Source organism: Amblyomma americanum, chromosome 3 (genome assembly GCF_052857255.1).
Source record: "Amblyomma americanum isolate KBUSLIRL-KWMA chromosome 3, ASM5285725v1, whole genome shotgun sequence".
Taxonomy (NCBI): domain Eukaryota; kingdom Metazoa; phylum Arthropoda; class Arachnida; order Ixodida; family Ixodidae; genus Amblyomma; species Amblyomma americanum.
In genome coordinates this window covers 206,155,124-206,180,074 of record NC_135499.1, presented here as the reverse complement: position 1 = coordinate 206,180,074, position 24,951 = coordinate 206,155,124, and the positions used below count along the sequence as shown (strand labels likewise).

The 24,951-nt window shown below is 45.6% G+C and overlaps 1 protein-coding gene across 2 annotated transcripts in view; it reads right to left on the bottom strand.

The window, feature by feature from the left end:
• Positions 1-4,686: 4,686 nt before the first annotated feature.
• Impbeta11 (importin beta11) overlaps positions 4,687-24,951 on the bottom strand; it is a 58,876-nt gene continuing 38,611 nt past the window's right edge. Inside the window, exons 19-26 of one of the 2 annotated variants that reach the window (XM_077659738.1) lie at positions 24,807-24,886; positions 24,190-24,270; positions 21,477-21,572; positions 14,202-14,312; positions 13,932-14,053; positions 9,824-9,916; positions 7,705-7,780; positions 4,687-6,634 (exon numbers count right to left, since the gene is read on the bottom strand). In XM_077659738.1, the coding sequence (XP_077515864.1) occupies positions 6,380-6,634; positions 7,705-7,780; positions 9,824-9,916; positions 13,932-14,053; positions 14,202-14,312; positions 21,477-21,572; positions 24,190-24,270; positions 24,807-24,886 (914 nt within the window). In that variant the 3' untranslated portion in view covers positions 4,687-6,379. Of the gene's footprint in view, positions 6,635-7,704; positions 7,781-9,823; positions 9,917-13,931; positions 14,054-14,201; positions 14,316-21,476; positions 21,573-24,189; positions 24,271-24,806; positions 24,887-24,951 lie in introns of both variants that reach the window. The other variant, XM_077659737.1, reaches the window with a different exon arrangement.

Here is a 24,951-nt window from a genome sequence, read left to right as displayed (position 1 = left end):
TCTTGCGTGAGCTTTTGACGAAATTTTAATCACGAATTTCGGCTATATCGAAGTATTTACCGATTTTTTACCTGTTCGCTGTAACGAGCTTCTACTGTGTATACGGCCGTCATGAACAGGCGCCTATATGCAGGCGCACACTCACGAAGAGGTCAGAGGGAAAAAGAAAAATCACGAAAATAAGTAAAAGGCAAATGCTGCACGCCGTTTTCTGCCGATCTTAAAAAAGAAATCTATTTTTCAAAAAACCCCATGACACAAAGCTGCGCTCAGCTGCCCTTCGTCGTCACCCTTTGCCCTCTTATCTCGTACAAGATAGCGAAAACACACACGCATTCAAAGCGGTGCGATAGAAACATTTTCTAATAAAACTGATAAAGAAACATGCATAAGCAAACCTTCGGATCACTGTTGATTAATGTTAATGAATATTAACCGGCTTGTTAACCGCAACGAAAGAAACGACGAAGGCCAGGACCCCACTTTTTTAAAAATTGAGTTAGCGGTAAACCGGCCTAATGTTGAAGCATCGCGCGTGATTTGCATCGAGGAACTTAAATAAAACGAAAGAGAAAATGGGTTGCGGGCAGAACTGTGCTTGCACAGAAAATCACAAAGGCAGGAAAAAGCTCGAAATTGGATTTAGAGAAACAGCAAGTTTTCAGACACACTGAATGCGAGCTCTGAAGCGGCTGCGCAGCATCTTCCCACTTAAGCCGCATATCTGAAGCGGCGGCACGGGCCTAAAGAAATAACCAGGGCATTATCGAAGTTGTTTACACCGCCATTAAAGCGGCGACCCGTGCCTCGTATTATGGATGCGAGATATGGTAATCGTAAGTTTATTGGAAGAGGCGTGAATTGTTAACACGTTTTTCAGCCTGCGCCTGAAAACATGTCTGATAGCGCCGAGGACGCACAAATTGTTCGATTTCTCGAGTCGGCATGTGCGTGCTTTGCGATTTAGACAAAGACGTACCTCGGAGCGTCGACGAAAGCTCACAGGTTGCCGCATTTGCCAGAACGCGTTACGAGGCGTGTTATAAGTGAGCATTGAAACGACGCTATAGTGCGCGATTTTGTCAGCATAGTACGGGCCATTTGGTTGTATAGAGCGGGCACTACGTCACAGAGGCTGTTGTCCGTCCACTACACTCATCTGAAGCGACGTTCACGTTGGCTCGCAACAGTATTAATAAGCATTGCTTTTCCGTGTTCAGTTTCCACATAAATATTATTGACGATTAATCGCTCTGGTAAATCTCTTTCACACACGGATATGTATATAACGTTGGCTTGCGAGGATGTTTTATGTGCAGTAGACTGGCATCACGTGATCAGGCCAGTGTGTCACTTCTGGTTCGACAGTAGCGAACTATGCGTGAAGTCGCCCTCAGCGTGACTCGCAATACTCAAGATATGTGGGCGAAGCTTCATTCAAGAAGCAGTAGGGGCTTGTATCATGGCGTATTGAATTTCTATCGCAGTTAGCACAGAAACTTTGCAACAATATTACTTTTTTGGTGATTAGGTATAACGGTTATTATCCATTCTGGGAATTTCCCGTTTTACAGGGAATCTGAGAAGTAAAATTAAGCGAAAAAGGAATTTTTATTGCGTTGCAAGGAATTTTAAGAACAGAAATGGTCTCACTTTTTCCAAGCCGGCGGAGCTTTCAAGCCGCTGGAGTGTTATAGGGCCTGAAAGAGGTAATTTTAGGTGTAACTGAGCGAATTTTTGGCTTTGACATGGAACGTCATTGTTTAATAAGTATTTTTCTAACAAAATAATGGGGCTGCGCATGAAATGCATGGCAGGCACAATCTGAGATATTTCATTGCTAAGTACTGATAATTGAAGAACATCGTTACTGTAGGAAAAGTGCGAAAAGTAACTTAGGAGGGTATAGTTGTAGGCCAGTTGGTAACTCAATAAAAGAAAGTTGCGGGACTGAGTTCTGCTTGAAATATATTTGCAGTGATTTTCTCACATTATAGTAACATCTAGAACATAACATTAGCACAGAATTTACTGTGAATATTAAACTACTGTTTACAACATATAACGTTATTTGTTGATTTTGAACATTAGCACAACGCTCCACTGTAACGTGCAATGTTAATGCAACTAACAAAACTTGATAACATATTATTCTAATATGTTCGGTGCCAGTTGGCATGAATCGCATTACAGCCTAGTTGCAGCGTTCCAGGTTATACTGAGCGCGACTGCAAGCACACTGCACCTAATAATAATAATAATAATAATAATTGGTTTTGGGGGGAAAGGAAATGGCGCAGTATCTGTCTCACATATCTCGGTGGACACCTGAACCGCGCCGTAAGGGAAGGGTAAAGGAGGGAGTGAAAGAATAAAGGAAGAGAGGTGCCGTAGTGGAGTGCTCCGGAATAATTTCGACCACCTGGGGATCTTTGACGTGCACTGACATCGCACAGCACACGAGCGCCTTAGCGTTTTTCCTCCATAAAAACGCAGCCGCCGCGGTTTTTATGGAGGAAAAACGCTAAAATATATTTTTCCGCCTAGCCCTTGTTAAACAGTGCTTCTAGTTTTCACGCGCACCACAGATGGCGCTATTAATTTTAGTACGGACTGTTTGCAGACATATTCCGGCAAGCCCGCTCGCAGCACAGCACACATTGTGCCCTTCGATTTTCATGACCGCGGACTACCACGAGGCGGCAACGCCACTCAGGCGCTGGCACAAGAATTGTATGACGTCATATTAACTGTCCAGGCACGAAAGGAACGATCTTAGGCGCTTCGGCCTAGCAAGCAGGTATTAAAAAAAGACTCCGGCTGTTCGCTAAGTTTAGGGACGTGACAAGATCCTGGTGTAACCGAAGCGAAGCCGCCAGGATCGCACGCTGCGCGAAACAAGACGTCAACCGGAACCGGCCTGACCGGCTAGCGTAACCAGACTGTGTTAGAAACACCGCCGCCCCGTGGTTGGTGATTTGCCCGAGGCCGCAGCAAGCCGTTCGGTCAGGTCTTCTTCAGCCTGCCAGCACGCCGTGCGAGATGAATGTGAGCGGCTCTCCATATTGCTGCGGGCGGCACCGCGCGTTCTCGCGGATGAACGGACTCCCGAATGCCGAGCTACGACCAGATCGCGCTCACTCGTTCAAACGCCAACAGACACAACGCGGCTTGGAAAGGAAAGCGCCAGCGCAGCAGCCGTCTGCGGCGCGCCGGGCCGCTGCGCCTGCCACAGCGGAGCCGGGTCACTTGGGAAATAAGGCAAGCTCTCGACAGCGGCCTCCTCTTGCCCGCCTCCTCCTCCTTCACTCACCCCCAGCAGCAGCGGGCGGAGGCGTTGAATACAGACTAAGTTTCCTTGACTCAGTTTTCCATCCAGCCTGTGTGTGCGCGTGTGTGTGTGTTCGTGGCCGGGAGCGGCAATTGCGGAGGCAGCACACAGCAGCAGACCGGCGGCGGCGGCGGATCATAATACGCCCGGCCTCGACCACTTCGGACGCGAGGGCCCGCCGCGCTGCGAACAAAAGCGGTAGCAGCGGCGGCAAAAATACAATCATCGGAATAACCCTCTTACTTTGACCCGCCCGCCGCACCGCTCGTTCCGTCCGCAAGGCGAGGAGGAGCGGCGCAAAGAAAAAGAACCGGCGAACGAGGGCTATCGGCACTCCGTCTCGAGTGGTGGTGTTCGTCTGTGTACTTACCCGCTCGGGTGCACTCGGCGTTGCGGGCGGGAGATTGCGATATTCCTGCAAATGACTGCAAATTTCATTTCGCGCGGAAGAGGAGAAGGATCAGAGGGCATGCGTGTGCGCGCAGCGTTGCTGCGACGGAGGCAGCACAACGCCCCAGAAACCGTGCACCACCTACAGCCCACCGGCTCTTCCCTTTCCCCTGCCCCGCACAGACCTTTGGAGAGAAGGTGCGCGGTTGCTGCTGCCTTCTTTGGCCGGCGCTACAGGAAAGAACTGTCTGAACTCTGCTGACATCACCAAAACACTGAGCCACATAAGGAAGCCACTGAAGCAGCCACTTAACTGGCACTGGGCAGTTATGGCTTTCTGCTATCAAGCATGTGGTCACGGGTTTTCACCCACCACAGTCACCGCATATTGATGGCGGAGAAACAGGAGAAACTATGGGGCGCTTACGCTTTCGCTAAGGTGTATGACCGCAACAGCTGTGGTGTCAGTAATGGTGCTGCTCTCCCAGTGTTTCAAGGCTGACCAGCATAGGCACTCGTTTACACTTTTTTTTACTTCCCACACTTGCCATACAGGCATAATTTGGGTTTGCTGCACACTAATTAAAGGAAATCATGTAAGCTGTTTTCATGCAGGAACCAGAGAACTTGCTTTCTTTTGAAGACCTTATTATGGCCACAATGTGGCTGCAGACGCCAAGCCGCTAAGAAAACCAATACCCCTCGCCGTAAATACGGGCACCGCACCGATGCCAGTGATAGCGCAAGGGGGTCAAAAGCACAACTCACTGACACTGCCACTAGAAAGTGCCATTAGCAGCTATTGCAAACAATACTCTGGTGGCCGAAAATACTCTGGTTCCTTCCACTATAGCATGCTTCTAAGCCATGCTGTAGCTTCGGCAGTGTTTTCACAACAGACTGATTGCTGCTGAGGGACACGGATGTTGGGTCCAAAGCCAATGCTGGCATGAGAGACAGGTAATGTTGGCATGGGAAACATTTATTAACAGCCTCTGCTTTTATGTAACAAAAACAAGCATCTCTGGAAATATAAACAAGAGTGCAAATAAAAAGAGGGCACTGCTCTCACTCTGTCATACTGAGAGGAAAATGTGTTGTAAATCAAGACACAGATGCACCAACCGTAGCATGTTCATTCCTTACAGGATGCAAAATGCATCAATCACGGCTAGTTGTTTTGCAAATAAAACAAGCAAGCAAGGAGAGAGTAAAGCATGAGACATCGCATACCAGCATAAATTGGCTGCAAGATACCATGTAAACCAGGATTTCTAAGTTTTCAATTCGCACTTCACACACTGCACACTATGATTCCTGCTTTATTTTTTACCTCTCTTGTCCCTACATAATGAGATGTCACTTCGACTGGATGAAACATTTTTAAGTCAGTTCATTTGCATTCGCACTGGAGCCACGTTTAAAAAAGCTCAAATTTGAGTTACATGCTGGCACTGAATACATTGGTCACATTATAGTGCTACAACAAAATTTCGTAAAGTACATGTGTAATACATTTATGTGCATCTGAAACAAAAAAAAAAAACTCAAAGGAAAAGCTTTCAACTGGCCTTGAGCCATGCGTTCACCACACATACCACACTACATGTTCATATGCCTGGTAAAGCATGTAGCGTTAAACATGCATTCAAAATTTCTGCACACAGCACTCTACAGCATGCCAAAGTGTTTGTAAAACAAGTTAGTTAAACCAGTAGACATAAATCTGCACCCAAAATAACAAAAACAACTATCAATCATGAAGACCAGTGATGTTGCACTAGCACAGAAAATTGATACACGAGAAACTCTGCAGGGTAAAACAAGTTCATCCATGTGCATGGCGTGTTTTTCCGTTTTTAGAGAAAAGTTCCTCTGCGAATAATAATTTCAGCATTTAAACAGTGCACTTTCATTTCTAGTGTGCTAGGAAGTCATTCCCTTTCTCCAAGATATGCTGATTGCAAGGCAAAAAAGAGAAAAACCAAGACCACAAGGAAAGAAAAGCCCATTTCAGAATCCTATCATCAGGAAGCAGATCAATGGCATTCAAATGTGAAACAAAAATTTCATTTTAAGCCGCACGACTCAATGATGTGCCAGAAAGTGCAAGACATAGTTTTGTATAAAGCGACCACAGTCACCACACTTGGAGCAACTCTGCGGCAGCACCAAGGGCATTGGTTATGCAAACGTTCTCGTCAGTTTCCGAGAGAGCTGACCATGCCATTCGCAAGTCAACTAAAAAATCGGCGACCTCCTTAGACTCACCCAAATGATCAGATAAGAAACGATAAAAAGAAAAATACACTGTTAAGCGCTCAAGGACAAGTTCCAGCAAACGATACTAGCATGTTGCTTTAACTAAGTAAGCACAGCAATTGAGACGTGTTGCTGCTTGTTAATGTTGCACTACATACCACAAAAAAGACAAAATAAAAAGAAATCTACAGATGCAGCTCTCTCAGAGTACACCCTACAAAACCAAGAGCATGCCACAGCTTCCAGAAGCTGGCTGTACCAGTTTTTTTCAACCTCTGCAATGCATCATCCTCACGCACTACTTCGTTACACAACCGTTTTCTTTGTTTCCCTTTTGTCATAGAAAAAATAAGGTGGAGAGTGACAGTGGTGAAGCTTGAGGTGGTGAGCTGTGAATCAGGTGGGGTGGGCGTTTGCAGTGTGGGGAGCTGTACTGGCCTGGTTCCCCGTCGCTGCAGTACCCGCGGTTGAGCCCCCGTTGGGTTGTGCACCCCCTTCTAGGTAGCTCTTCAGCTGCTGCGTCGTCTCCACATCAACCTGCCCCATGAGCTCTTCAAAATTCTGCTCGCCCAGTGACTCCCGCAGACTTCGCATCTGTGAGCACAGGTAGTCTCGCAGGGCCACCGTATGCACGGGGTCCTGCCTGGACAGCTGCACAGAATGTACCACAACACTGGAAGACCAGCATCTCAAAATGCAGCGGACTGGGCACACAAGGCACAATACTTCAATGGCAATGTAAATCCCGACAAAAATCGGCAAGTGCAAGACCACACGAATACAACTTAACGAGGGATGAGGGTCTTATAAACTTGATTCTGTTTTGTCAATGTAACCTGTTGAAACTTGGCACGCAGATGTATCAGAGAATGCTGATTTCAAATACGCATTTAGATTTAAAATATCTCACCTGAAAAGAAATTTATAGCAAAATAACATCCCAATTAGGTCATTTTTTACGGGCTTTTATGATAATTTCTCAGTTAAAAGAAGCTTTTTTAAGAATATGTAGACATTTCCAAAGGTCCACCGCACATCCTAAAGCTTTCTTTTTTCCTTTGAACATGATAGATTAGCAATTAGGCAAAGTGTGGGATAATCACTGCCACATTGCTTTTTCTTTCAAACTTTGTTATTCATTTATGATCAACAAAACAAATTTATAGCCATTTTCTTAGTTTTAGGATGTGCTGTGGGCCTTTGCAAATGTCTGCTTATTCTTAGAAAAGCTTTCTTTTACTGATAAATTGCTATAAAGACCCGTAAGAGATGACCTAATTAGGATATGTTAATTTGCCATATATTTCCTTTCTGGTGAGATATTTGAAATATTAATACATATTTAAAATCAGCATCCTATGATATACCTGCATGCTAAGTTTCAGCAAGATATGTTACAAATAAGAAAAAAATTTTAAGACCCTCATACCCCCTTTAAACTAGGGCATGTTATTATTCTAGTGATAATCGGCCCGCAACAATTCTGCTTCCAGCAAACAGCAGGTTGTATACTAGGTAGTTTAGGTAACTGCAGAAAAAGTTATCTTTCAAAGGCTTGATTAATCACAAACATTCGAAAAGAAAAAAAAAACTTGTCAGAAATGTGACTTGCACATAAAAATTCATGACATATTGAGCAAAGCATTTCTGAAGATTTCTAACAAACTTATTTCACTTCTGAACAAATTATAGCCCACTCTGAGGGTTTTGAAGAAGGTTACCTCTATCTTGCGGCGATCATGCTCACTTTCTTCTTCACTTGGAGGAATAGGTTCACTGTCCAACATAACAAGTGAACTGGAAGCCGGAAAAACAAGAAAATATGAGCTGATATGATGTGAAAGGAGTTAGCAAGTTAAGATAAAAAATGCATGACATGGATGAATGAATGGCTCTGGCAGAGAGAGAGATGTAACAAAACAGGCAGCTTGGGCTTGATGATTCTGCTGAATAGCTGCAAACAACACAATCAGCATCAAATGAAACATAAACATGACAACCAAAATGCCTTTCATAGATGAAGGCATATATTTTTTTTTTCCATTAATTGTAAAGATGTCTTTAGTGAAGAAACTGTGATGTGGGAAGAGTGCACAAGTGACGTGAATGGGACAGGGTGCAGCGGGGTACTGTCCCGACCTGTTTTCTTGATTTCTTCATCTGGCGCATCCGCACGTACGAGTTGAGGAGGGAGAGGATGAGCACAATTTTTAATCTACGTTATCTTCGGTGTTAAAGGGGATCTGAAACACCTTGCGAGGAGAGTACATAAACTGGATGAATCACTACATTCTCTCATCATGAACACCTGAGCCAAATCATACACTTCTACACACAGCAGAAAACGCACAACTGCGCACGAAAGTTGGAGAGTCCTTTCCAGCAACTTTTTCATGTTTGCGCCCTCCTCCATTCCACAGTGCTGCGTAATTCTGTTCAGAGATGGCTACTGATTAGATTCTTTCAAGCTTCACGCAGCTACCATGGCCACGGTCAGTCAGCAGCATCACTCCAGCGGGTCAGGAAGCTTCCCCCCACCCCCCCACTGAGAATTCTTGCAGTGGAGCTGGTGCAGGAGCTCTGACCTTTGTGCGTGCAAAAAGTGACGAGAGGGGAAAAGGCACGAAGACACTGAAATTCAAATTCTGACTACAGATAACTCAGGTTCTCCAAAACGCATTAAAAAAATTCTAGCTGAAGGATATTCGTGAAATGGAACCCTTTAATATCCCAGGAATAGCCCACCTTTATAGAGAGCCCCTTTCATAGCCCCTTTACTGAAGCTAGCTGCGGTGCAGTGATGAGCGATGGCATACCAATCACTCGTGTGCTTTTCATAACCTCAGTATATTTCACTTCCAAGGTGCCTTAAAAAGACATGAATCTGAGGATGCACTGTGATCATACAAAGCTTTCAATCTCACATGGACCCAAACTTCCTCCTAGGGTTATATTCGTAGCCACGTTATATTCAAGCAAATACTGCACTTCTACAAATCTTATGCCCCCGTCACACGGGCGCTTTAAAATGCTACTGGGTTGAGAGCCTTCGAGATTTTCAATCGCTATCAAACCCAAAGGATCTGTGGCAATGCTGCATGGCAAACTCATTGGTTGTCGAGAGATACCACCATTTCACACCAAGGTGCTGTGGTGCCACCATTGCTGCGAATAATTTGCAGGCATGCAAGCAATCAGCTGGTAAGTACAACTTGAAAACGTTAAAAACAAAATGTTTATTTGTTACAGCAATAATAATAAATCTTGAAATTAATTAGATTATTTTGGACAAGCTTTACAGCATTCATGCACTTTAGAGGAAGCCACTGTTGGTTGTTTTGGTAACGCTGGAATGGTATTATGCTTGCTGTAGTGGATGCTGCAGTGTTTTGTAGTCTGGCTTGCCTTTTTTATACAAAATAAGTAATATATTTTAAAGTTGCATATTCGTCAAAGATGATACTGTTCTGGTTTCACCCCCCAGCATGTAGCTGCAAGCACTCTGCGTCCAAGGGAGCGCGCAGTCGCTGCTCGAAGGCCATCAAGATGTCGATCGAGTTCTGCACTCGACTCGATAGATGAAGACCCGATAGCCATTAGAGTCGCCTGTGTAGCAGCTTTCATTTGGCCTTTGAGTCAATAGGCTATCAGTTAAAAGGCCTTTGAAGCAACCGTGTGACAGTGGTGTGACTGCAGCCCATTTCCTTCTTCACGAAATCCTATAGGTGTCTAGCTTAGTCACAGGTCAAAAAGGTCAATGGTCTCTACTTTAGTCCCATCAAACTTCTAACCAACTTATAACTTTTCCAGGGCAGTGTGATCAAATATATGCATACTCACTCCACTTGGGCTCCTAGGTTATCACACTTTGTGACATCATTCAAGACTTCCACAATGGACAGGAGAATTCCGCAGATTCGCTCATACACGGCACTAGGTGGAAACAAAACAAAAAGCACATGCCATAAAGACAAAACTGTTAAAGACTAAGTTGCAGGCATACAAATACACACAAATATTTTTATGCAAAAGGCGCAGTTCCTCTTAGCACCATCGGGAATTTTTCAAGGTTACGAAGCTTAATGAAACTTGTACTGTAGTTTTTTCACTCGTTCATGACTACTCCCACGAAGTTTAGCAGTCACGTGACATATCATACTGGTGCAAATTGATCGAAAATTTATTCATTTTTGTGGCTTCATTCTAGATGATTTCTGAAGGCAATAGTACTGACTTTTTGAGATGACAAACATTCCCTACAAGCTAATACTCGCTCCTCGCTTCACAAACACAGCTTTAACGCTTGTATCTGATCTGAGGCATTTTATGAAAGCATTCATCGTTTTCAGTGACTACTTCAACCATTTACTGTGCGTACGAGTGTTTTCGTAACCCTTTAACCGCCAACCCCGAGCTGTACTCGTCATGGGAGTTTGTACCAATATCGCCAACGAGTCACACTCGTCCGGCCCAATTTTCCGCTCTTTCCACCGTCGAAGACGAGTTGTGGTAGTCTGTTGCTTTGGTTGTAATTGTCATTCTTAGAGGGCGACAGCTGTCCATGAAAAACCATATTTTGTGCCTTTCACGCATGTTTTGCATGGCAACTTTTTTTTAAAATGGTGATTCACATGAAGAATGCTGGTGGCGGTGATGCTCGGAGGAAAAGAGGTGCTTCTTGGAGTAGTACAGAAAGCGGTGTTGCTGACGGCATGGAATTTGTGTCTGACAGTGACTGAGACTTTGTGTTTGAGCTGGATATTGCTTCAGACGACGACGAGAGCGACGACGACAATGATGGCGACCACAACGGTGATGCGCTGAGTAGTGCACGTGTGTGGCAGCATGCGAACACCAATAACCCACCCTCTGCAACTCCGCACTTTCCCTTTCCTTCACTGCCCAGAATCTTGCAGCAGCCCCCCTACGAGATTGATATTCTTGGCTGGTTCCATGTATTTTTTGACTGGGGCATCATTCACCTATAATTATGTTTTTTTTTTCTTTCGCCGCTTGTCCTGAGCGTTGTATCGGGTGCTTGGGACCCGTCAGGCAGAGTGCATCTGCCTTTTGCCCCTGTATCCGAGACCTTGTTGTCTGAAATAAAGATCTATCTATCTATCTATCTATAATCATGACGGAGATGAACCATTACGCGGTAGCACATTGTACTGCTCGGGGTTCTACACGAAAACCAGTAGACCATGATGGGATGATAGTCTTCTTTGCACTACTAATAATATTGCAGGGTATTGTTGGAAAACCTTAAGTTGAGATGTACTGGTCAAGAAAGGAAGTTTTGGAGACACCAGTGTTCAGGAAGACCATGGGCAGGAACCGTTTCAGCCCGTTGATGCCCTGCCTGCACTTCACCACCTTGAAAACCGTGGATGAAGCTACTTATCCACACCCCAGGCTACGGAAGCTGTGGCCCGTTATCACAAGGCTGAACAAGGCCTTCCTTGCTGCCTATGTGCCAGAACAGGATGTGTCTGTTGATGAGAGCCTCTTGCTTTTCAAGGGAAGGTTAGCATGGAAGCAATATCTTCCGCTCAAACGTGCAAGATTTAGCCTAAAATTCTTTCTATTGTGAAAATCTTCAAGCGGTTACATCTGCAGTTTGATAGTCTACACTGGCAAAGGGACAGTAGACATGGCCGGCAAGGAAACGATGGGTACCAAGGTGGTGATGGACCTTATGAAGCCCTTTCTTGACAAGGGTACATATTGACGGTTGACAACCACAGTAGCCAACGGGTAATTCGGACTCCAATAATTCGGGCTTGTAGGATATTTCGGACCTCGATGAGGCACCGTCAGTCACCCCACAGAAGCGCATACATATTCGCGACGGATATTTCGGGCTTCAAAAGTCCGAAAGTTCGATTTTTCGGACTAATTTCAGTCACCTGTGGGCCAAAATCGGCCATCTTATCGTCTTTTCGCCGGCGCAAAAGGCGCCATCTTGGATTGAGGTGGATTTAAGCTGCAGTTGGATTGGCTTGACATACTTTCGGTACCTCATTGTTGCCAGTAGAGGTCCCTGCAATCTCTGACACTTCGAGGTGGCAGCCGGATTGTCATCGCCGTCAACTTGCTTTTGTCGCCGATGTTGTCGCGGGCAGTTATCGCTTGTCCCATACGTTGAATATTGGTTGTAGGAGGAAGGAAATTGTGCAGGAGCTATCTCACATCTTGGCTGGAAGGGATCAAAAAGGGACTAAGAGAAGAAAGAGGTGCCGTAATGGAGGGCTCCGAAATAAATTCGACCACCTTGTGTTCTTTACCGTGCACTGACATCACACAGCACACGGGCACCTTTGCGTTTTGCCTCCATTGAAATGTGGTCACCACGGTCGGGTTCCAACCCGGGTACTCCGGATCAGTAGACGAGCGCCTTAACCACTGAGCCACTGCGTTTGGTCTCATATGTTCGCCATTTGCCGTTTCGTCACTTGGGTTTCTCTGACCGCGTTGACCGAGTGGCGCTCGGTCTTCACGAAGTTACATCCGTTCGCCGTTTTGTGACTGCGTCCAGCGGTTTTGCCGCTTTGAACGAAAAGTGCCTTATCTTTGCGTGTGTTTCACGAGCTGTGTGGTGCGCACTCGGGTTGTGGACAATATAACTCCGCTGGGTTTTTCAAAGAAGCTTGGGAAGTGTTCCAACTAAATGCGGTGACATTGCTATCTAGCGTGTACAGTAAAAGCACTACTTTGGAGCAAATACAGGTGCAAATCGTCACCAGAAAGAGAAATTTTCCACAAGGTAAAATCAGTGACATTTTTAAGCCGATTTAGTCTCAATAAACTGATTTTTTTGTACTTCATGGATTTTTCGGACCATTTTTCGGGTCGAAAAATCGGTCGGCGACTGTACTACAATTCCCCAGAAATAGTTGATATTCGTCTCCAGCGGAAAACCAATGCCTATGGAACAGCTCGTCCTGGAAGAAAAGACATGTCTCCGTTAAAAAACATCACTTTTCAACATCCCTGTGGCCGGCTGGGGCAGTCTACGTAGGATGAGAAAGCTGGCAAGACTGACGAGACGGTGTGGAAGGGTCATGGTGCACAAAGCGACGCACGTTGCCGTACATGCACTTAAGCATCGGGATAGGTCACAATACTATCAAAATTCGTTACTCTCAAACCGTAGCGAACGCTAGAACATTAGCGTTACACACTCTTAAGCATCCTGCGAGTTTTACTTTTGCTCCACCTACAGACAAAGGATGCGCCCTGCACTAAACATATCTTGCAGTAATTATCTGCTGCTGATTTCAAGATAAGAATAAAAACACTCCTAGGTTAAAGTGGCTGCTACAATAAGATGCCACTCTGTACCGACCGCAGATGTTTGAAACTAAAATACTCTATTCTTTAAAGATTATGCACAAAATTCTAGTTTACGGTACACTTTGGTGTTTGTTCAGGTTACTGAAAATATCACAATACTGCTATCCTGAGCTTTCTAACAGCCAAACAAGGCAGATTGTGATAGAACAAGTCACATGCATAGTTTGGTGACAAACTGAATGATCTGAATGATACGAACACAGTTAATACAAATGTTGGTATGGTACAAATTCATAAAACTCCCTGGCCAAAGTGTATTGCGTACAACATGCAGAATTTCGGGTTTCCCGAACACCCTCCTGTAAGCCACAGACAGAACTATGTGAATGCATTTCACGTGCTTCCGCATAAGGATTTCGTTTGTTTTGGATGATACGAATATTTGTCATTAACCCATGAAATTCACATTGAGATTCTGTATTAGAAATTACAGCACAATATTGAGTGTTAACAGAACGCACATAAATTTTGTATCAAATATTTCATTAGTGGTAGTCTTTTAGCAGAGATGCAATATGTGAGGACAACATGTAACATAGATATACCAGTGAAGAAAGGCAGGCTGCACTCAAAAGACACCACCAGCACTTACTTTGAATTAGATGTCAGTATGGAGGTAAGTGTAAGGGCCAGAAGTTTCTCCCTCTCGATGGGATTTACAAGAGGCATCTTTTCAATCCACTTGTCCAGCAGGTTCCCAAAGACTTCCTCTGCCTGCACATGTGACGTAGACATTTAGAAGTCCAGTATGCAGACACAAGCAATGTGAAAAAAAAAAGATATATATATATAAATATATATATATATAAAAAAGCAGTAAGGAAAGGGTGGAAGAGGGTTACAGAATGTAGCAACAACTCACATCACAACCCTTGCCCTGTGCCTCCTCTTGAAGAAGCTTGGTAAAGCAAGACTTGCAGTGTAGGATGACACGAGAAATGATGGACAGGCAGACTGACGTCAGCATAGAAGCCTTCTGGAAAAAAACCAAGCACCTTGCAGCATGACAGAGGAGGCAACTCAAAAAAGTCAGCAGAAAAGCAAGAATAATGACACAAAAGTCAATTCTGCACAGGTTCAAACACTATGCTGCCTTTGCCCCGTTTGCCGATCAATACCAACTTTTCATGTGCTTCCCGTCCGTGCTTTCTCTTTATGGTGGGTCATAACAAGAGATCGTATATTTTGTTCTTCCAATGAACCACACGAAGCTACGCATCCCGTCCGGCACTTGAGCGTGTTCGTCGGTCACGCGTTATTTCTCACCGTGCCACCACTCTCCAATTCCTTCAATGTCAGACAAGGCCTTACTCAGGAAAGAAAGTTTGCAAGCTCATTTCGTCAAGTCTGTGCAAATGCATGGCTTCTAACACACTGCAATGTCTCAAAGGCTATGGCATTTGGCTGTTGAGCACAGGGTAGCGGGATTGAAATTTCAAACACAGCAGCCACATTTCAATGGAGGTGAAAAGCAAAAACATCCCTGTGCGAGCAACTTCAGTGCTCGCTAAAAGAACCCTAGGCGGGTGGAAATTAATTCGCAGCCCACCATTGTAGTGCCCCTTATAACCTACGTGCAACTACATGCCATGCCATGCCACTGCCATGCATCTGGTCCAGCGCAGATGGGTGATTGCACCAAGCAGCCATTTCCGCTGTTTGCTGCTGCAACCACTGGAACTTTCTTTTGTAGAACATCTGTGTGAAACTCGCGGAGTACCTCAGCATTTTATTTGGTCAGTAACTCACACCAATTGTACGCGGCTACACCTGCGAGTAGCATCAATATGAGCTCTATAAATTTAAAATCTTACACCTAGCTACATGTTACACACGTTAAAATCTTACACCTAGCTGACAACTGCACTGTGATTAAAAGTGACCTCAGATCGCCTAACTATTGTTTGGCCTAAGGCGACTGGCTGAGTGCCTCCAAATGACAGATTCAAGACATTATATGCACACCCCACGATGCTGATCGACCTGTTGACCTTAATGTGTGCACTGCTTGTGTTGCCATCTATCCAAGCCAGTAAACGGAGGAGGAGTGAAAAAACATGCCAACCAGTGCAAGAACTTCATGCTTATCATACCGTATTTACACGATTGTAAGTCGACTCGAATGTAAGTCGACCCCTCCAAATCACATTTTTGAAAAATAAAAAAAAAGCTTCCGAGGTTGTCTGAGCTTGGCCTTGAATAGTTGAACGCGATAGCATTATCCAGCGGCCGCCGCTTATCGCCAGCCACCATCGGCTGCCGCACGCGGACATGCCCGTGAGCACATTCCAAAACGAAAACGTATTAGTCACTGGACTAGTCGTCCACACTTGCGCCATCGTCCTCACTAGCGCTGCCGTCGTGATCGCTGCTGCGGTCCCATAGCACATTGTTCTAACGTCGTCGTCCAGCGAAATCCCACACTTCGTAAACAGCCACATCACAACATTGCGTGGAACAGCTGAAAATTTTCCTCGCTGCAGCTGCCACACCTGTATCACCCGTTGCGAACGTCGAACTTGCGGCCCGGTGCGCGGCTGTTCGTTTCTTCGGCGTAAAAAATGGCAGCCATCTTGAATGTAGCTGTGAACGAGTGCCGGTCGCTTGCCAGACCTGGAGCACAAATGATGACTGACAAAGCACTACATTAAAAACTTGTGAAACGCGGCCGGCAGTAGTCAAGTGCGTCAGAGCCAAAGAGAAACTACGTGTGAATGGCGTCGGCTCTTCCGTCGGCTATCGACACCCCCGGCACCGCTGCCGTTCCGAGTGGGGGTGCCACCTTGATTGGAACAGCGGCCCTGCCATCAACTATCAGCGCTTCCTTGAGCGCCGAGCGCGCATTTGAAAGTAAAAGAGAAAACTTGTTGGACACTTGAGCTTCCCGCAGAACGCGACTGCGTAATTGGGCCGCCGCCGTTTATCAGCAGCCGCAGTCTGCAGCCCCGTGTGGGGAGTGTGGGGTGCCAGTTTGCTGTTTATCGATAGCCACCATCGGCCGCCGCCCGCGCGCACGGGGAGGGGATGCCAGTTTTGGGCATTGACATAGCAGCCGCTCAAGGCCAGCACCAAGAGCGATGCGACAGGAGCCGCGCAGCAAAAATGCAATCATGCTGTAGCATGGCCGATATCTCATTTGTCTCGCCTTTACTTATAGTGCGGAACAGCTGCCCTTCCATCAACTATCAATGCTCCCTTGAGCGCCGAGCGCGCATTTGAAAGTAAAAAGAAAAATTGTTGGACGTTTGAGCTTCCCTTAGAACATGATTGCGTTATCGGGCCGCCGCTGCTTATCAGCAACCGCAGTCAGCAGCCACATGTGGCGAGTGTGGGGTGCCAGTTTGCTGTTTATCGATAGCCGCCATCGGCCGCCGCCCATGCGCGCGGGGAGGGGATGCCAGTTTTGGGCATTGATATAGCAGCTGCTCAAGGCCAGCACCAAGAGCGATGCGACGGAGCCACACAGCAAAAATGCAACCACGGTGTAGCATGCCTGATATCTCGTTTGTCTTTCTTTTACATTCCCCGACTTCGGATTTTCAAATTTAAAGAAACAGGTCGAATTACAATCATGTAAATACGGTAAATGTCCCACCAGAGGTTGGCATCACACAAGACCTTTATGTACAGTAAACTCTCGTTATAACGAAATCGCATTACTCGAAATATCGCATGATTCGAAATTTCTACCGGTCTTGACCCAAACGCATGCATTTTAAGCCGCATTACTCGAAGCGCACGAAGAGCTTGACCCGCTTAGAGCGAAGTGGCGTCGACGGCAGCCGAGCTTTTTTTTGCCGCCGGAGAGGACGTTTTCGTCAAATCGGCGAGTTCTGGAGGAACAAAAAAAAAAAAAACACCGACGCCGGCAGAGGGTAGCTACATAGGGCCAATGAGAGCCGGAGCGGGTGTCACGTGATTCTGAGCGGATCCACGCCGGTCGAGAGAGAGGCGCTCGCGTGGAGGGTGCGTGCTCGCGAGCATTTTGCACGCAAGAGCCAGCGACTTCCCTTCCTCGCACCCGTCTGATTTCAGTATGGATGGGGGCGCGCGCATCAAGCAACGGGGCGGCAAAAAAAAAAAAAGAAACGCCGCTCGGCTGCTGACCATGCGGGAGTGATAGCGTGTTATTTGGAGTGCTTCGTTAGGCGTGCCTCGCGTGTGCCTCTGTGGCCTGCAGTGACAAATGGCTTCGTCAGTCTCCAGGCGAAAGTGTCTGACTTTGGAGCAGAAAGTTTTGCTGATAAAAGAAGTGGAAAAAGGCGGCCGGAAGAAAACTGACATTGCGAAGGAATTCGGCATACCACCGTCTACTTTATCAACTGTATTGAAGAACAAGGAAGCTGTGCTGGATGGCTTTGAAAAGAGCTTCTCGGCGAAGAGAAAGCGGAATCGTGATTCTATATATCCGGAAGTGGAAGGTGCACTTCTAGAGTGGCTGAAGAACGCCAGGAGTGCAAATCTCCCCATACATGGACCTGCCCTTACGGCAAAAGCCGAAGCTCTCGCCCTCCAAATGGGCCATAATGATTTCAAGTGCAGCAATGGCTGGCTGGAACGGTTTAAGAAACGACATGGCGTGACCTCGAAGTCGATCGTCGGCGAAAGAGCAGCCGTGAACCGTGACACCGTAGATGTATGGCGCCAACATCGGCTCCAAGCTCTACTCGAAAAGTATGCAGACAGAGACGTCTACAACCTAGATGAGGCAGCATTTTTCTATAAGATGCTACCGAATCGCACGTTCACTACTCCTGGCGCATCCTCATCTGGCGGAAAACAGAGCAAGGAGCGTGTCACGGTGCTGTTTGGTGCCAATGCAACAGGCAAGGACAAGCTTCCCTTATTGATACTGGGGAAGGCAGAGAAGCCGCGGTGCTTCCGAAATGCAGCAATTCCCAAGGAATGCATCTACAGACGCAACAAGTGAGCGTGGATGACTGCAGCTATTTTCGAGGACTACGTGCGCCTTATGGATAGACGGTTCCGCGCAAAGAATCGGCAAGTGCTTTTTGTGATTGACAATTGCCCAAGCCACGGGAAGATCGACAACCTGACGGCAATCACTGTGGAATTTTTGCCTGCGAAAACAACCGCGGTACTGCAGCCGATGGATCAGGGCATCATTGAGACTACCCGGAAGCTGTACCGCAAGGCTCTTTTGCAGCGGATGCTTACGGCATATGACGCGAGCAAGAGGTATAGCATTGATTTGCTTGGTGCGATCCATATGCTAAACTTTTCTTGGAAGGAACTAGCACCTTCGAAGGTCGCCAACTGTTTTACGCACGCCGGCTTTTCCCGCGCCGTCGTCAGCGGCCCTGACGATGACCAGCCTGACGATGACCGGACTTGCAGCGATCTCTACGAGGCTGCTTATAAAATTGCTGGCCAAGAGGTAGAAGGAGACTTCGAGACATTCGCGTTGGCTGACGCTGCTGCTCCCGTGGTTGCCCCAGCGACGGATGCGGATATAATTGACACTGTTCGTGGTCCTGACGAGGACGAAGAGCCGGCGGATGAAGAGCCACGTGAAGTGCCGACTATGGTGCAGACGCGCGAGTGCCTACGCCTCCTGCGAAACAAGGTTGAATGCACGGGCAGCGACCACGGCCTCCTGCAATGCTTGGGCAAATTAGAGCAGGCTTTGCTCGCGCCCGGTATGAACTTGAAACAGGTAAAACTCACTGCCTTCTTTTCACCTTATTAAAGTTTTGCTTAGCTGAATACATTGTATTTTGACTTCGTCGCCGTTGCGGCGCAATTAAGAGGAGAAGAGGGTCTTGGAGAAAAAATTTTTAATATTGAACTTAGCAAAATCAAAATTTCAGTTATGAATTTTTGTGTGGTGATTTCAAATATGGTGACCATTTTCGTGCATATTGCGCCGTTTCTTATGAATTCAAGAATTTCAGTAAAATTATTTCGACAACTTTTTGAAAAATTGGCTGCTCAGATTCAAATAAATTTTATGCCAGTGGATTCTATTATTATTAGTGCTTGCAATAAGGATACTTTCATTGTTCTAGCCCTTCTGCAATTAAAGTTACAATGCTTTGAAGTCGGTAGCTCCGCAGACAATGACGGGTTGGCGTCTACATGCTTGTTCGCTAGCGTCCACATCTTGCGCTAGGTTGCAGAAATTGCTGCCAAAGTGGCGATTTTATCTACGGCGTGCTTCGCAATTCCTCGTGATCAATGCGCTGGGAAGAAATGTGCCTACTCTGACCCGCTGCTGCCAATCTCGCCCGAGCCCGCGATTTGCTCCGTGTCGAAGGCGGACGCCGAAGCTGGTAAGAAGCGCTTATCACGACCGCCAAATTGCACTCCTGCGCCTCGTTATTCCCTCTTCTGATCCCTGCTTGTGAAGTAAAACCATCCGGCTCTCCGTCATCCGCTGCAGCCGCGATGTGCACCGCGCTTGGAACGAACGCCGCAACGGCTGCCAAGGTCGCGTCATCCGCCGGCCCACGCTCAGGCACTCCGCTGCTGCTGGTTTACATCCCTGCCGACGTACTTGCGTCTTCCGCTTGCTTGCTGCGGCCTTTTTTACGTTTTTTCCCAAACTTAGGCGCGCTGCGAACTTCCGATACGATTTCACGCCACAGTGGTCTTTTTCAAAATGGCGTCGCAGGACGAGCGCGGAGCCTCAAAAAAATGGCGCCGGCCAATGAGGCGCTTGAATTTCGCAGCGTAGCGTCCAATAGCATTGCAGCTTTTTATATTTTGTTTTCTTTCTTTTTTTCGGCGACCAATCGCAGTAGGCCTTTCTTTCTGGCGGGAAAGAAAGCTGAGGCGTCGCTCTTTCAAACAAGACAAAAGTCGCCTCGCTGCGCTGGTTACTTTTGACGCGACACGCGACTCAAAACGGGCATTTTCTAACCGATCTTCGCGAGCTTTCGTGTAAAAATTGCATCTTTGCGTGTCGATTTCTCGTAAACTACGGGGCATCCAGCCATGAAACTTGAGATTATGATGGAAAATGATGACACACACCCAACTATGATTTTCCAAGTCGATTTTTGCGCGATTTTTTGGTCCCAAAGATCCACGTCCCCCCCTTAAATCTCGACTGTGTTAGCTTTCTCGAGCTTGTCGCCTATATCGAATTATCGCTTATAACGAATTTTTTCGCCGTCCCGCTGACTTCGTTATAACGAGGGTTTACTGTACTTACTACAAACTTCTGGATATAATGAACGAATGCTGCATGAAGGTATTGTTCTTTATATGTAGGATCAACTGTACTGACTTAAAAAACAATAAGGGCAATGCCACACAACCCAGTGGGCAGGTGAGCAGCCTGCCATAGCAGGCTTCAGACAGAAAAACACACGAAGGTTAAATGCGGGGAATGCCCACTAAAAGTGCTAACACACTAAAATGCATGAAGGATCGGAAACAAGAAACTTACAAAATAATCAAAATAGTGTTGCTAAAAAAAACTGCTTTCCACATGTTGTTATGAAAGCAAAAGCTGCCAGTCCTGGAAAAGTGCCATTCTATGCTCTTTTTTAGGTCTGCATGAAAGCAGTTAAAGGCACATAGCATTATAATAATGCTACAACTCTAGCTCAAACAGTGAACCGATACAAAAGAGGCTAAAACTAAGTCTCATGCTACATCTGTCAACTGCATCAACCTTTGTTGCCAAGGCACTGACCTGAGACACACAGAATAATACCTTTTAGTTCTTGATATCTAACAACTATAGCAAGTATGGTAATACCACTACGAAACTGCTCCCCAAAGTCCAAAATATAGCTCTGTTCATTTGTTCAGGAGCACATAACACATACAAAAGCATTTCATCAAATGCACAGTTTAGAACAGAAGTTTACAGTATACGAAATTTCAGAAAACAAATTATTACTGCAAGGTAGGGAGAGCCAATTACGTAAATGAAAATCGTGGAACCATGAGGGGACACGCAGCCCCACATACTGGAACGAATATAAGCTAGCTGTGTAGCAAGGCAAAACAGAAATTACTTAATGTTTTTCAGCAATCTAGCAACCTGCAAACTTTTGTCCATGACTGTTCATGCATTACCATAACCAAACAAACATATCTTGAGACAGAATTCAACTATCCTTCCAGGCCACCCAGATCAAAGTAAGCCCAGGGATAAACTCACCTCCCCTTCTAGGCATTCATCTAAAGCATGAATGAGAAGAGGGTAGAAGAGCTGAGGGCCTTGTTCTGGGAAGACCCTGATGACAAGTTCCACCATCTGGAAAACAAAGTGGAAGTATGGCTCCTGTGACTTTGCAGTACTTGTCGCGTTGTATGTGTGCAATACTGCAATTCAGCTCCCAGTCATGAGACAGGCACGCGGGCAAAAGCAGATGGTTCATGCCATCTGCTTTTGACTGCGTGCGTGTATGATGCCTAGTCCATCTGGAAAACAGTTACTTAACTCTTTCATTACCATGAGAAAAATGACTATTTTTGATAAGTCTGAAACAAAATTTTTTTTGTGCAAAAAATGTGAGGCGCAAAAAAGCAAAATGTACATGAAAATGATGGCAATAGGATATGCTTCCTGAAGTTTATTTTAACACAAATACTTGGTGTAAATATTGCAAAAAATCAGCAGACACAAAAAAGTAGAAAATTAAGAAAAAAAAAATTGTATTGACAAGACAATACCTCTTGGAAAAATATTAAAAAGACTCTGGAATGTACAAAATGTTTCCAATTTGTTTATAAACTAGCCTCCAGATGTCTTGATTACTGACTCAAAAACTTTTCGAGCTTGGAATTTATTTCTGACACTACATGAAGAAAGGCCGTTGTCAAATTGTCCTTGATATTAATTTTTCTCACTGAGCAAAACTTTTTGAAAGTAATATATAGTGCACCAAAATATAGCTTGAGAAATTTACTTTTTGACATTGTTACTGTGTGCCAAAAATGTTTTTAAAGAAGCAAAAAAAATTGCAGAAACACAAAAAGTACATCCGCCATAACATTTGTGATGATCTACTCACATGAAAATGATAAAAGGTATTACACTGAAACCTCGTTATAGCAAATTGGCAAAAAGAACTGTAAAATGGTTCAATATAGCCAAAATTCATTTTATAAAATCCCTCCAAAAACTCAGGCCAGAGAAGCAAAACTTAATCAGCGAAAGAATAACAAATGGAAGAGACCTTTCCTGTAGTGTTAGCACCATTTCGAAGCAGATTGCGGCGATTGCAGAGGCCGCAAAAAGAAAACAAGCGGCAAGCGTCAGCTAGGTTGATTCCCCTGCAAAGCACTGAAGCACGCGGTGGTGGCAGGTCAAACGCAAGCTAGAGTGGTTTCCTTACATTACAGCTGTGTTCCATAAAAAATCGGAAGCCAGGATGATAGCTATCGGCATTGTCTCCGCCTTTGCTTCATGACAGTCGACATGAGCAAAGGGTGGTTGCTGGAAAGCTGCAACAATCGACCATCTCGCTGGCTGCGATGCGCTATCTACGGGTGCAGGAGCCACAAACGGATGCTGCCCGCCTGGCTACCAGCTGTTCTCGCCACTGTATCTTATGTTGCGCCGTTGGCAAAAGCAAGATAAAGTGTGAGCCATGGCGCTAACGTTCCAGTGCGGGCGCCGTTCTCCGCCAGCAGGGCGAAGCCTAAAGGAAACTTTTCCGCGAGCTCATCCTGTCCAGCCTCAGAGCTTCTCCCTTACCCTACAGTGACCTTGCTGGTGAGCAGTACGACCCTGATTCCTTAGCGTATTTTTTTGCTGGCTGGCGTTATTGTTGCTGTAGCAATAAAGGCCATTTTGTTTCAGCCCATTTCATGTTGTTCCTCTGTTCCCTCAGAGCTCGGAGCGCCGTGGTTGGCGTGCACTCGGTAGCACACACAATCACGGAGTGGAGTCAACGGTTTGAATTGCCAGCAAAGGATAATCAGGGAAAACGTATTTACCCTTAATTTCAACCCTACAATTCAATAGAATTTCTCTTCACTTCAAATCCACTTCAAAAGAATTTCTCAAATGTGAGACAGCAGCACAGAAATTAAAGGTAGAATATTTAGCCTTTGCAACTTCCCTCAGCATAAAAGTATCTCCTTAATTTTCTCTCGGTTTGGACCTCCAGGAGTTTCATCCCACATATAGAGGCAGCGCCCGGACCCCACTCCTTACGGCAGCATATCCTCTGCCACATATCTGGAACTGCAGCACTGGTGGTAGCGCGAGTGCAGGCACTGAGCCCCCTCTCATGGCCGCCCAAGGATAGCAAATGGTGGCAACACAGCAGCCATGAGAAGGAGCGGAAACCTTACTATCATGCTCAGCTGATGAGCATCACCCACAAGCCGGACTATGTTAACTTGACATAGCAACATATTTTGCCCACTGAGTATGTTAACTCACCATGCTCAAGACATGGTTCAGGCCTATCTAAAATGACAGCTTGAAAACAACATCAGATATGTTGTTTTATAAACCTATTGCACTGTAAAACATAGTTGGCCGCACATACGAGGGATTTGGTGCAATCAACTACAGTAGAACCTTGTTGACAAGTTCTTGGAAAAATGAGGGAAACAAGTGTATTAACAGGAAAAACGTATCATCCAAATCACTCAAGTGTTGAAAAGTGCGATTGAGAAATGAGGACCGAGTTAGAAGGTACTTATGAACACCTTCACTTCCTAAAAATGTTGACTAACATTTGTTGGTGCAAGGCCGACGAAGTTCCTTCAAGTGCTCACAAAATTCTACCTGCCCATGTGTCGTTCAGCACGTGGAATAACACACCCAGTCCATCGACAACAAGGGCAAAAGTACTTTACAAAATCAACAAACGCTCCGTAATTGCTGCGCAACAAAAACAAAGTGACAGGCTTACCCTCATGACAAAGAGCATGCCTTCACGGTTCAGATCATTGACAAGGTCTGTGGTTGCTTTCAGCAGCCTGTCGCCGTAGGTCTAGCAAAAGCAGGAAGCCCAAAAAGAAATTATAAAAATGCACAGGGGCTCATTTCACTGCACTCATTCAAGAAAATGAAGACCCAATAACTCATGTTTTCTATACAGCTTGCAATGCAGAAAACAAAGGGGGCTGAAAAAAAAAGGCGAAGCTTACAGCTGACTAGGTCCTAGACCCTGTACATTCTGATTTGATGAGCTTTGTTCCTATGAACATCCAGTGTACTGAAAAGGCTCTCATTCAAATGCCACATGAATCGAACAAATTTTCAGCCCCCTTCGAGTTCGAATTATCTTGAGTCAATTGCATTAAGGAAAGACAATAGGAGTATGACGTAGAACACCGAAATATAAAATGTATTACACATCAGAGAAAAATGTGGAAGTTTGCCTTTCAATAAAAGTTTATGAGTACAAGTTCATAAGTTCATGCCTTTCCTTACCTCTCTCTAATAAGCTTAAAATTTAGTTTCATAAATTTTGTAATGCATAATCAGTCAAAACTCAAGCAATGAAGCGACCAACCAATACCTCACCTGTAGGAACTCTTTAGGAAATAGCAGGATGTAGGCCTGGACCACTTGCAAGCACATCTTCATGTTTTCAGAACCAAGCTCTGGGAACAAGAAGCAGGACTTTGAGACTGCCACCACAAGGCACGAGAACCAAGACCTTCCTTCA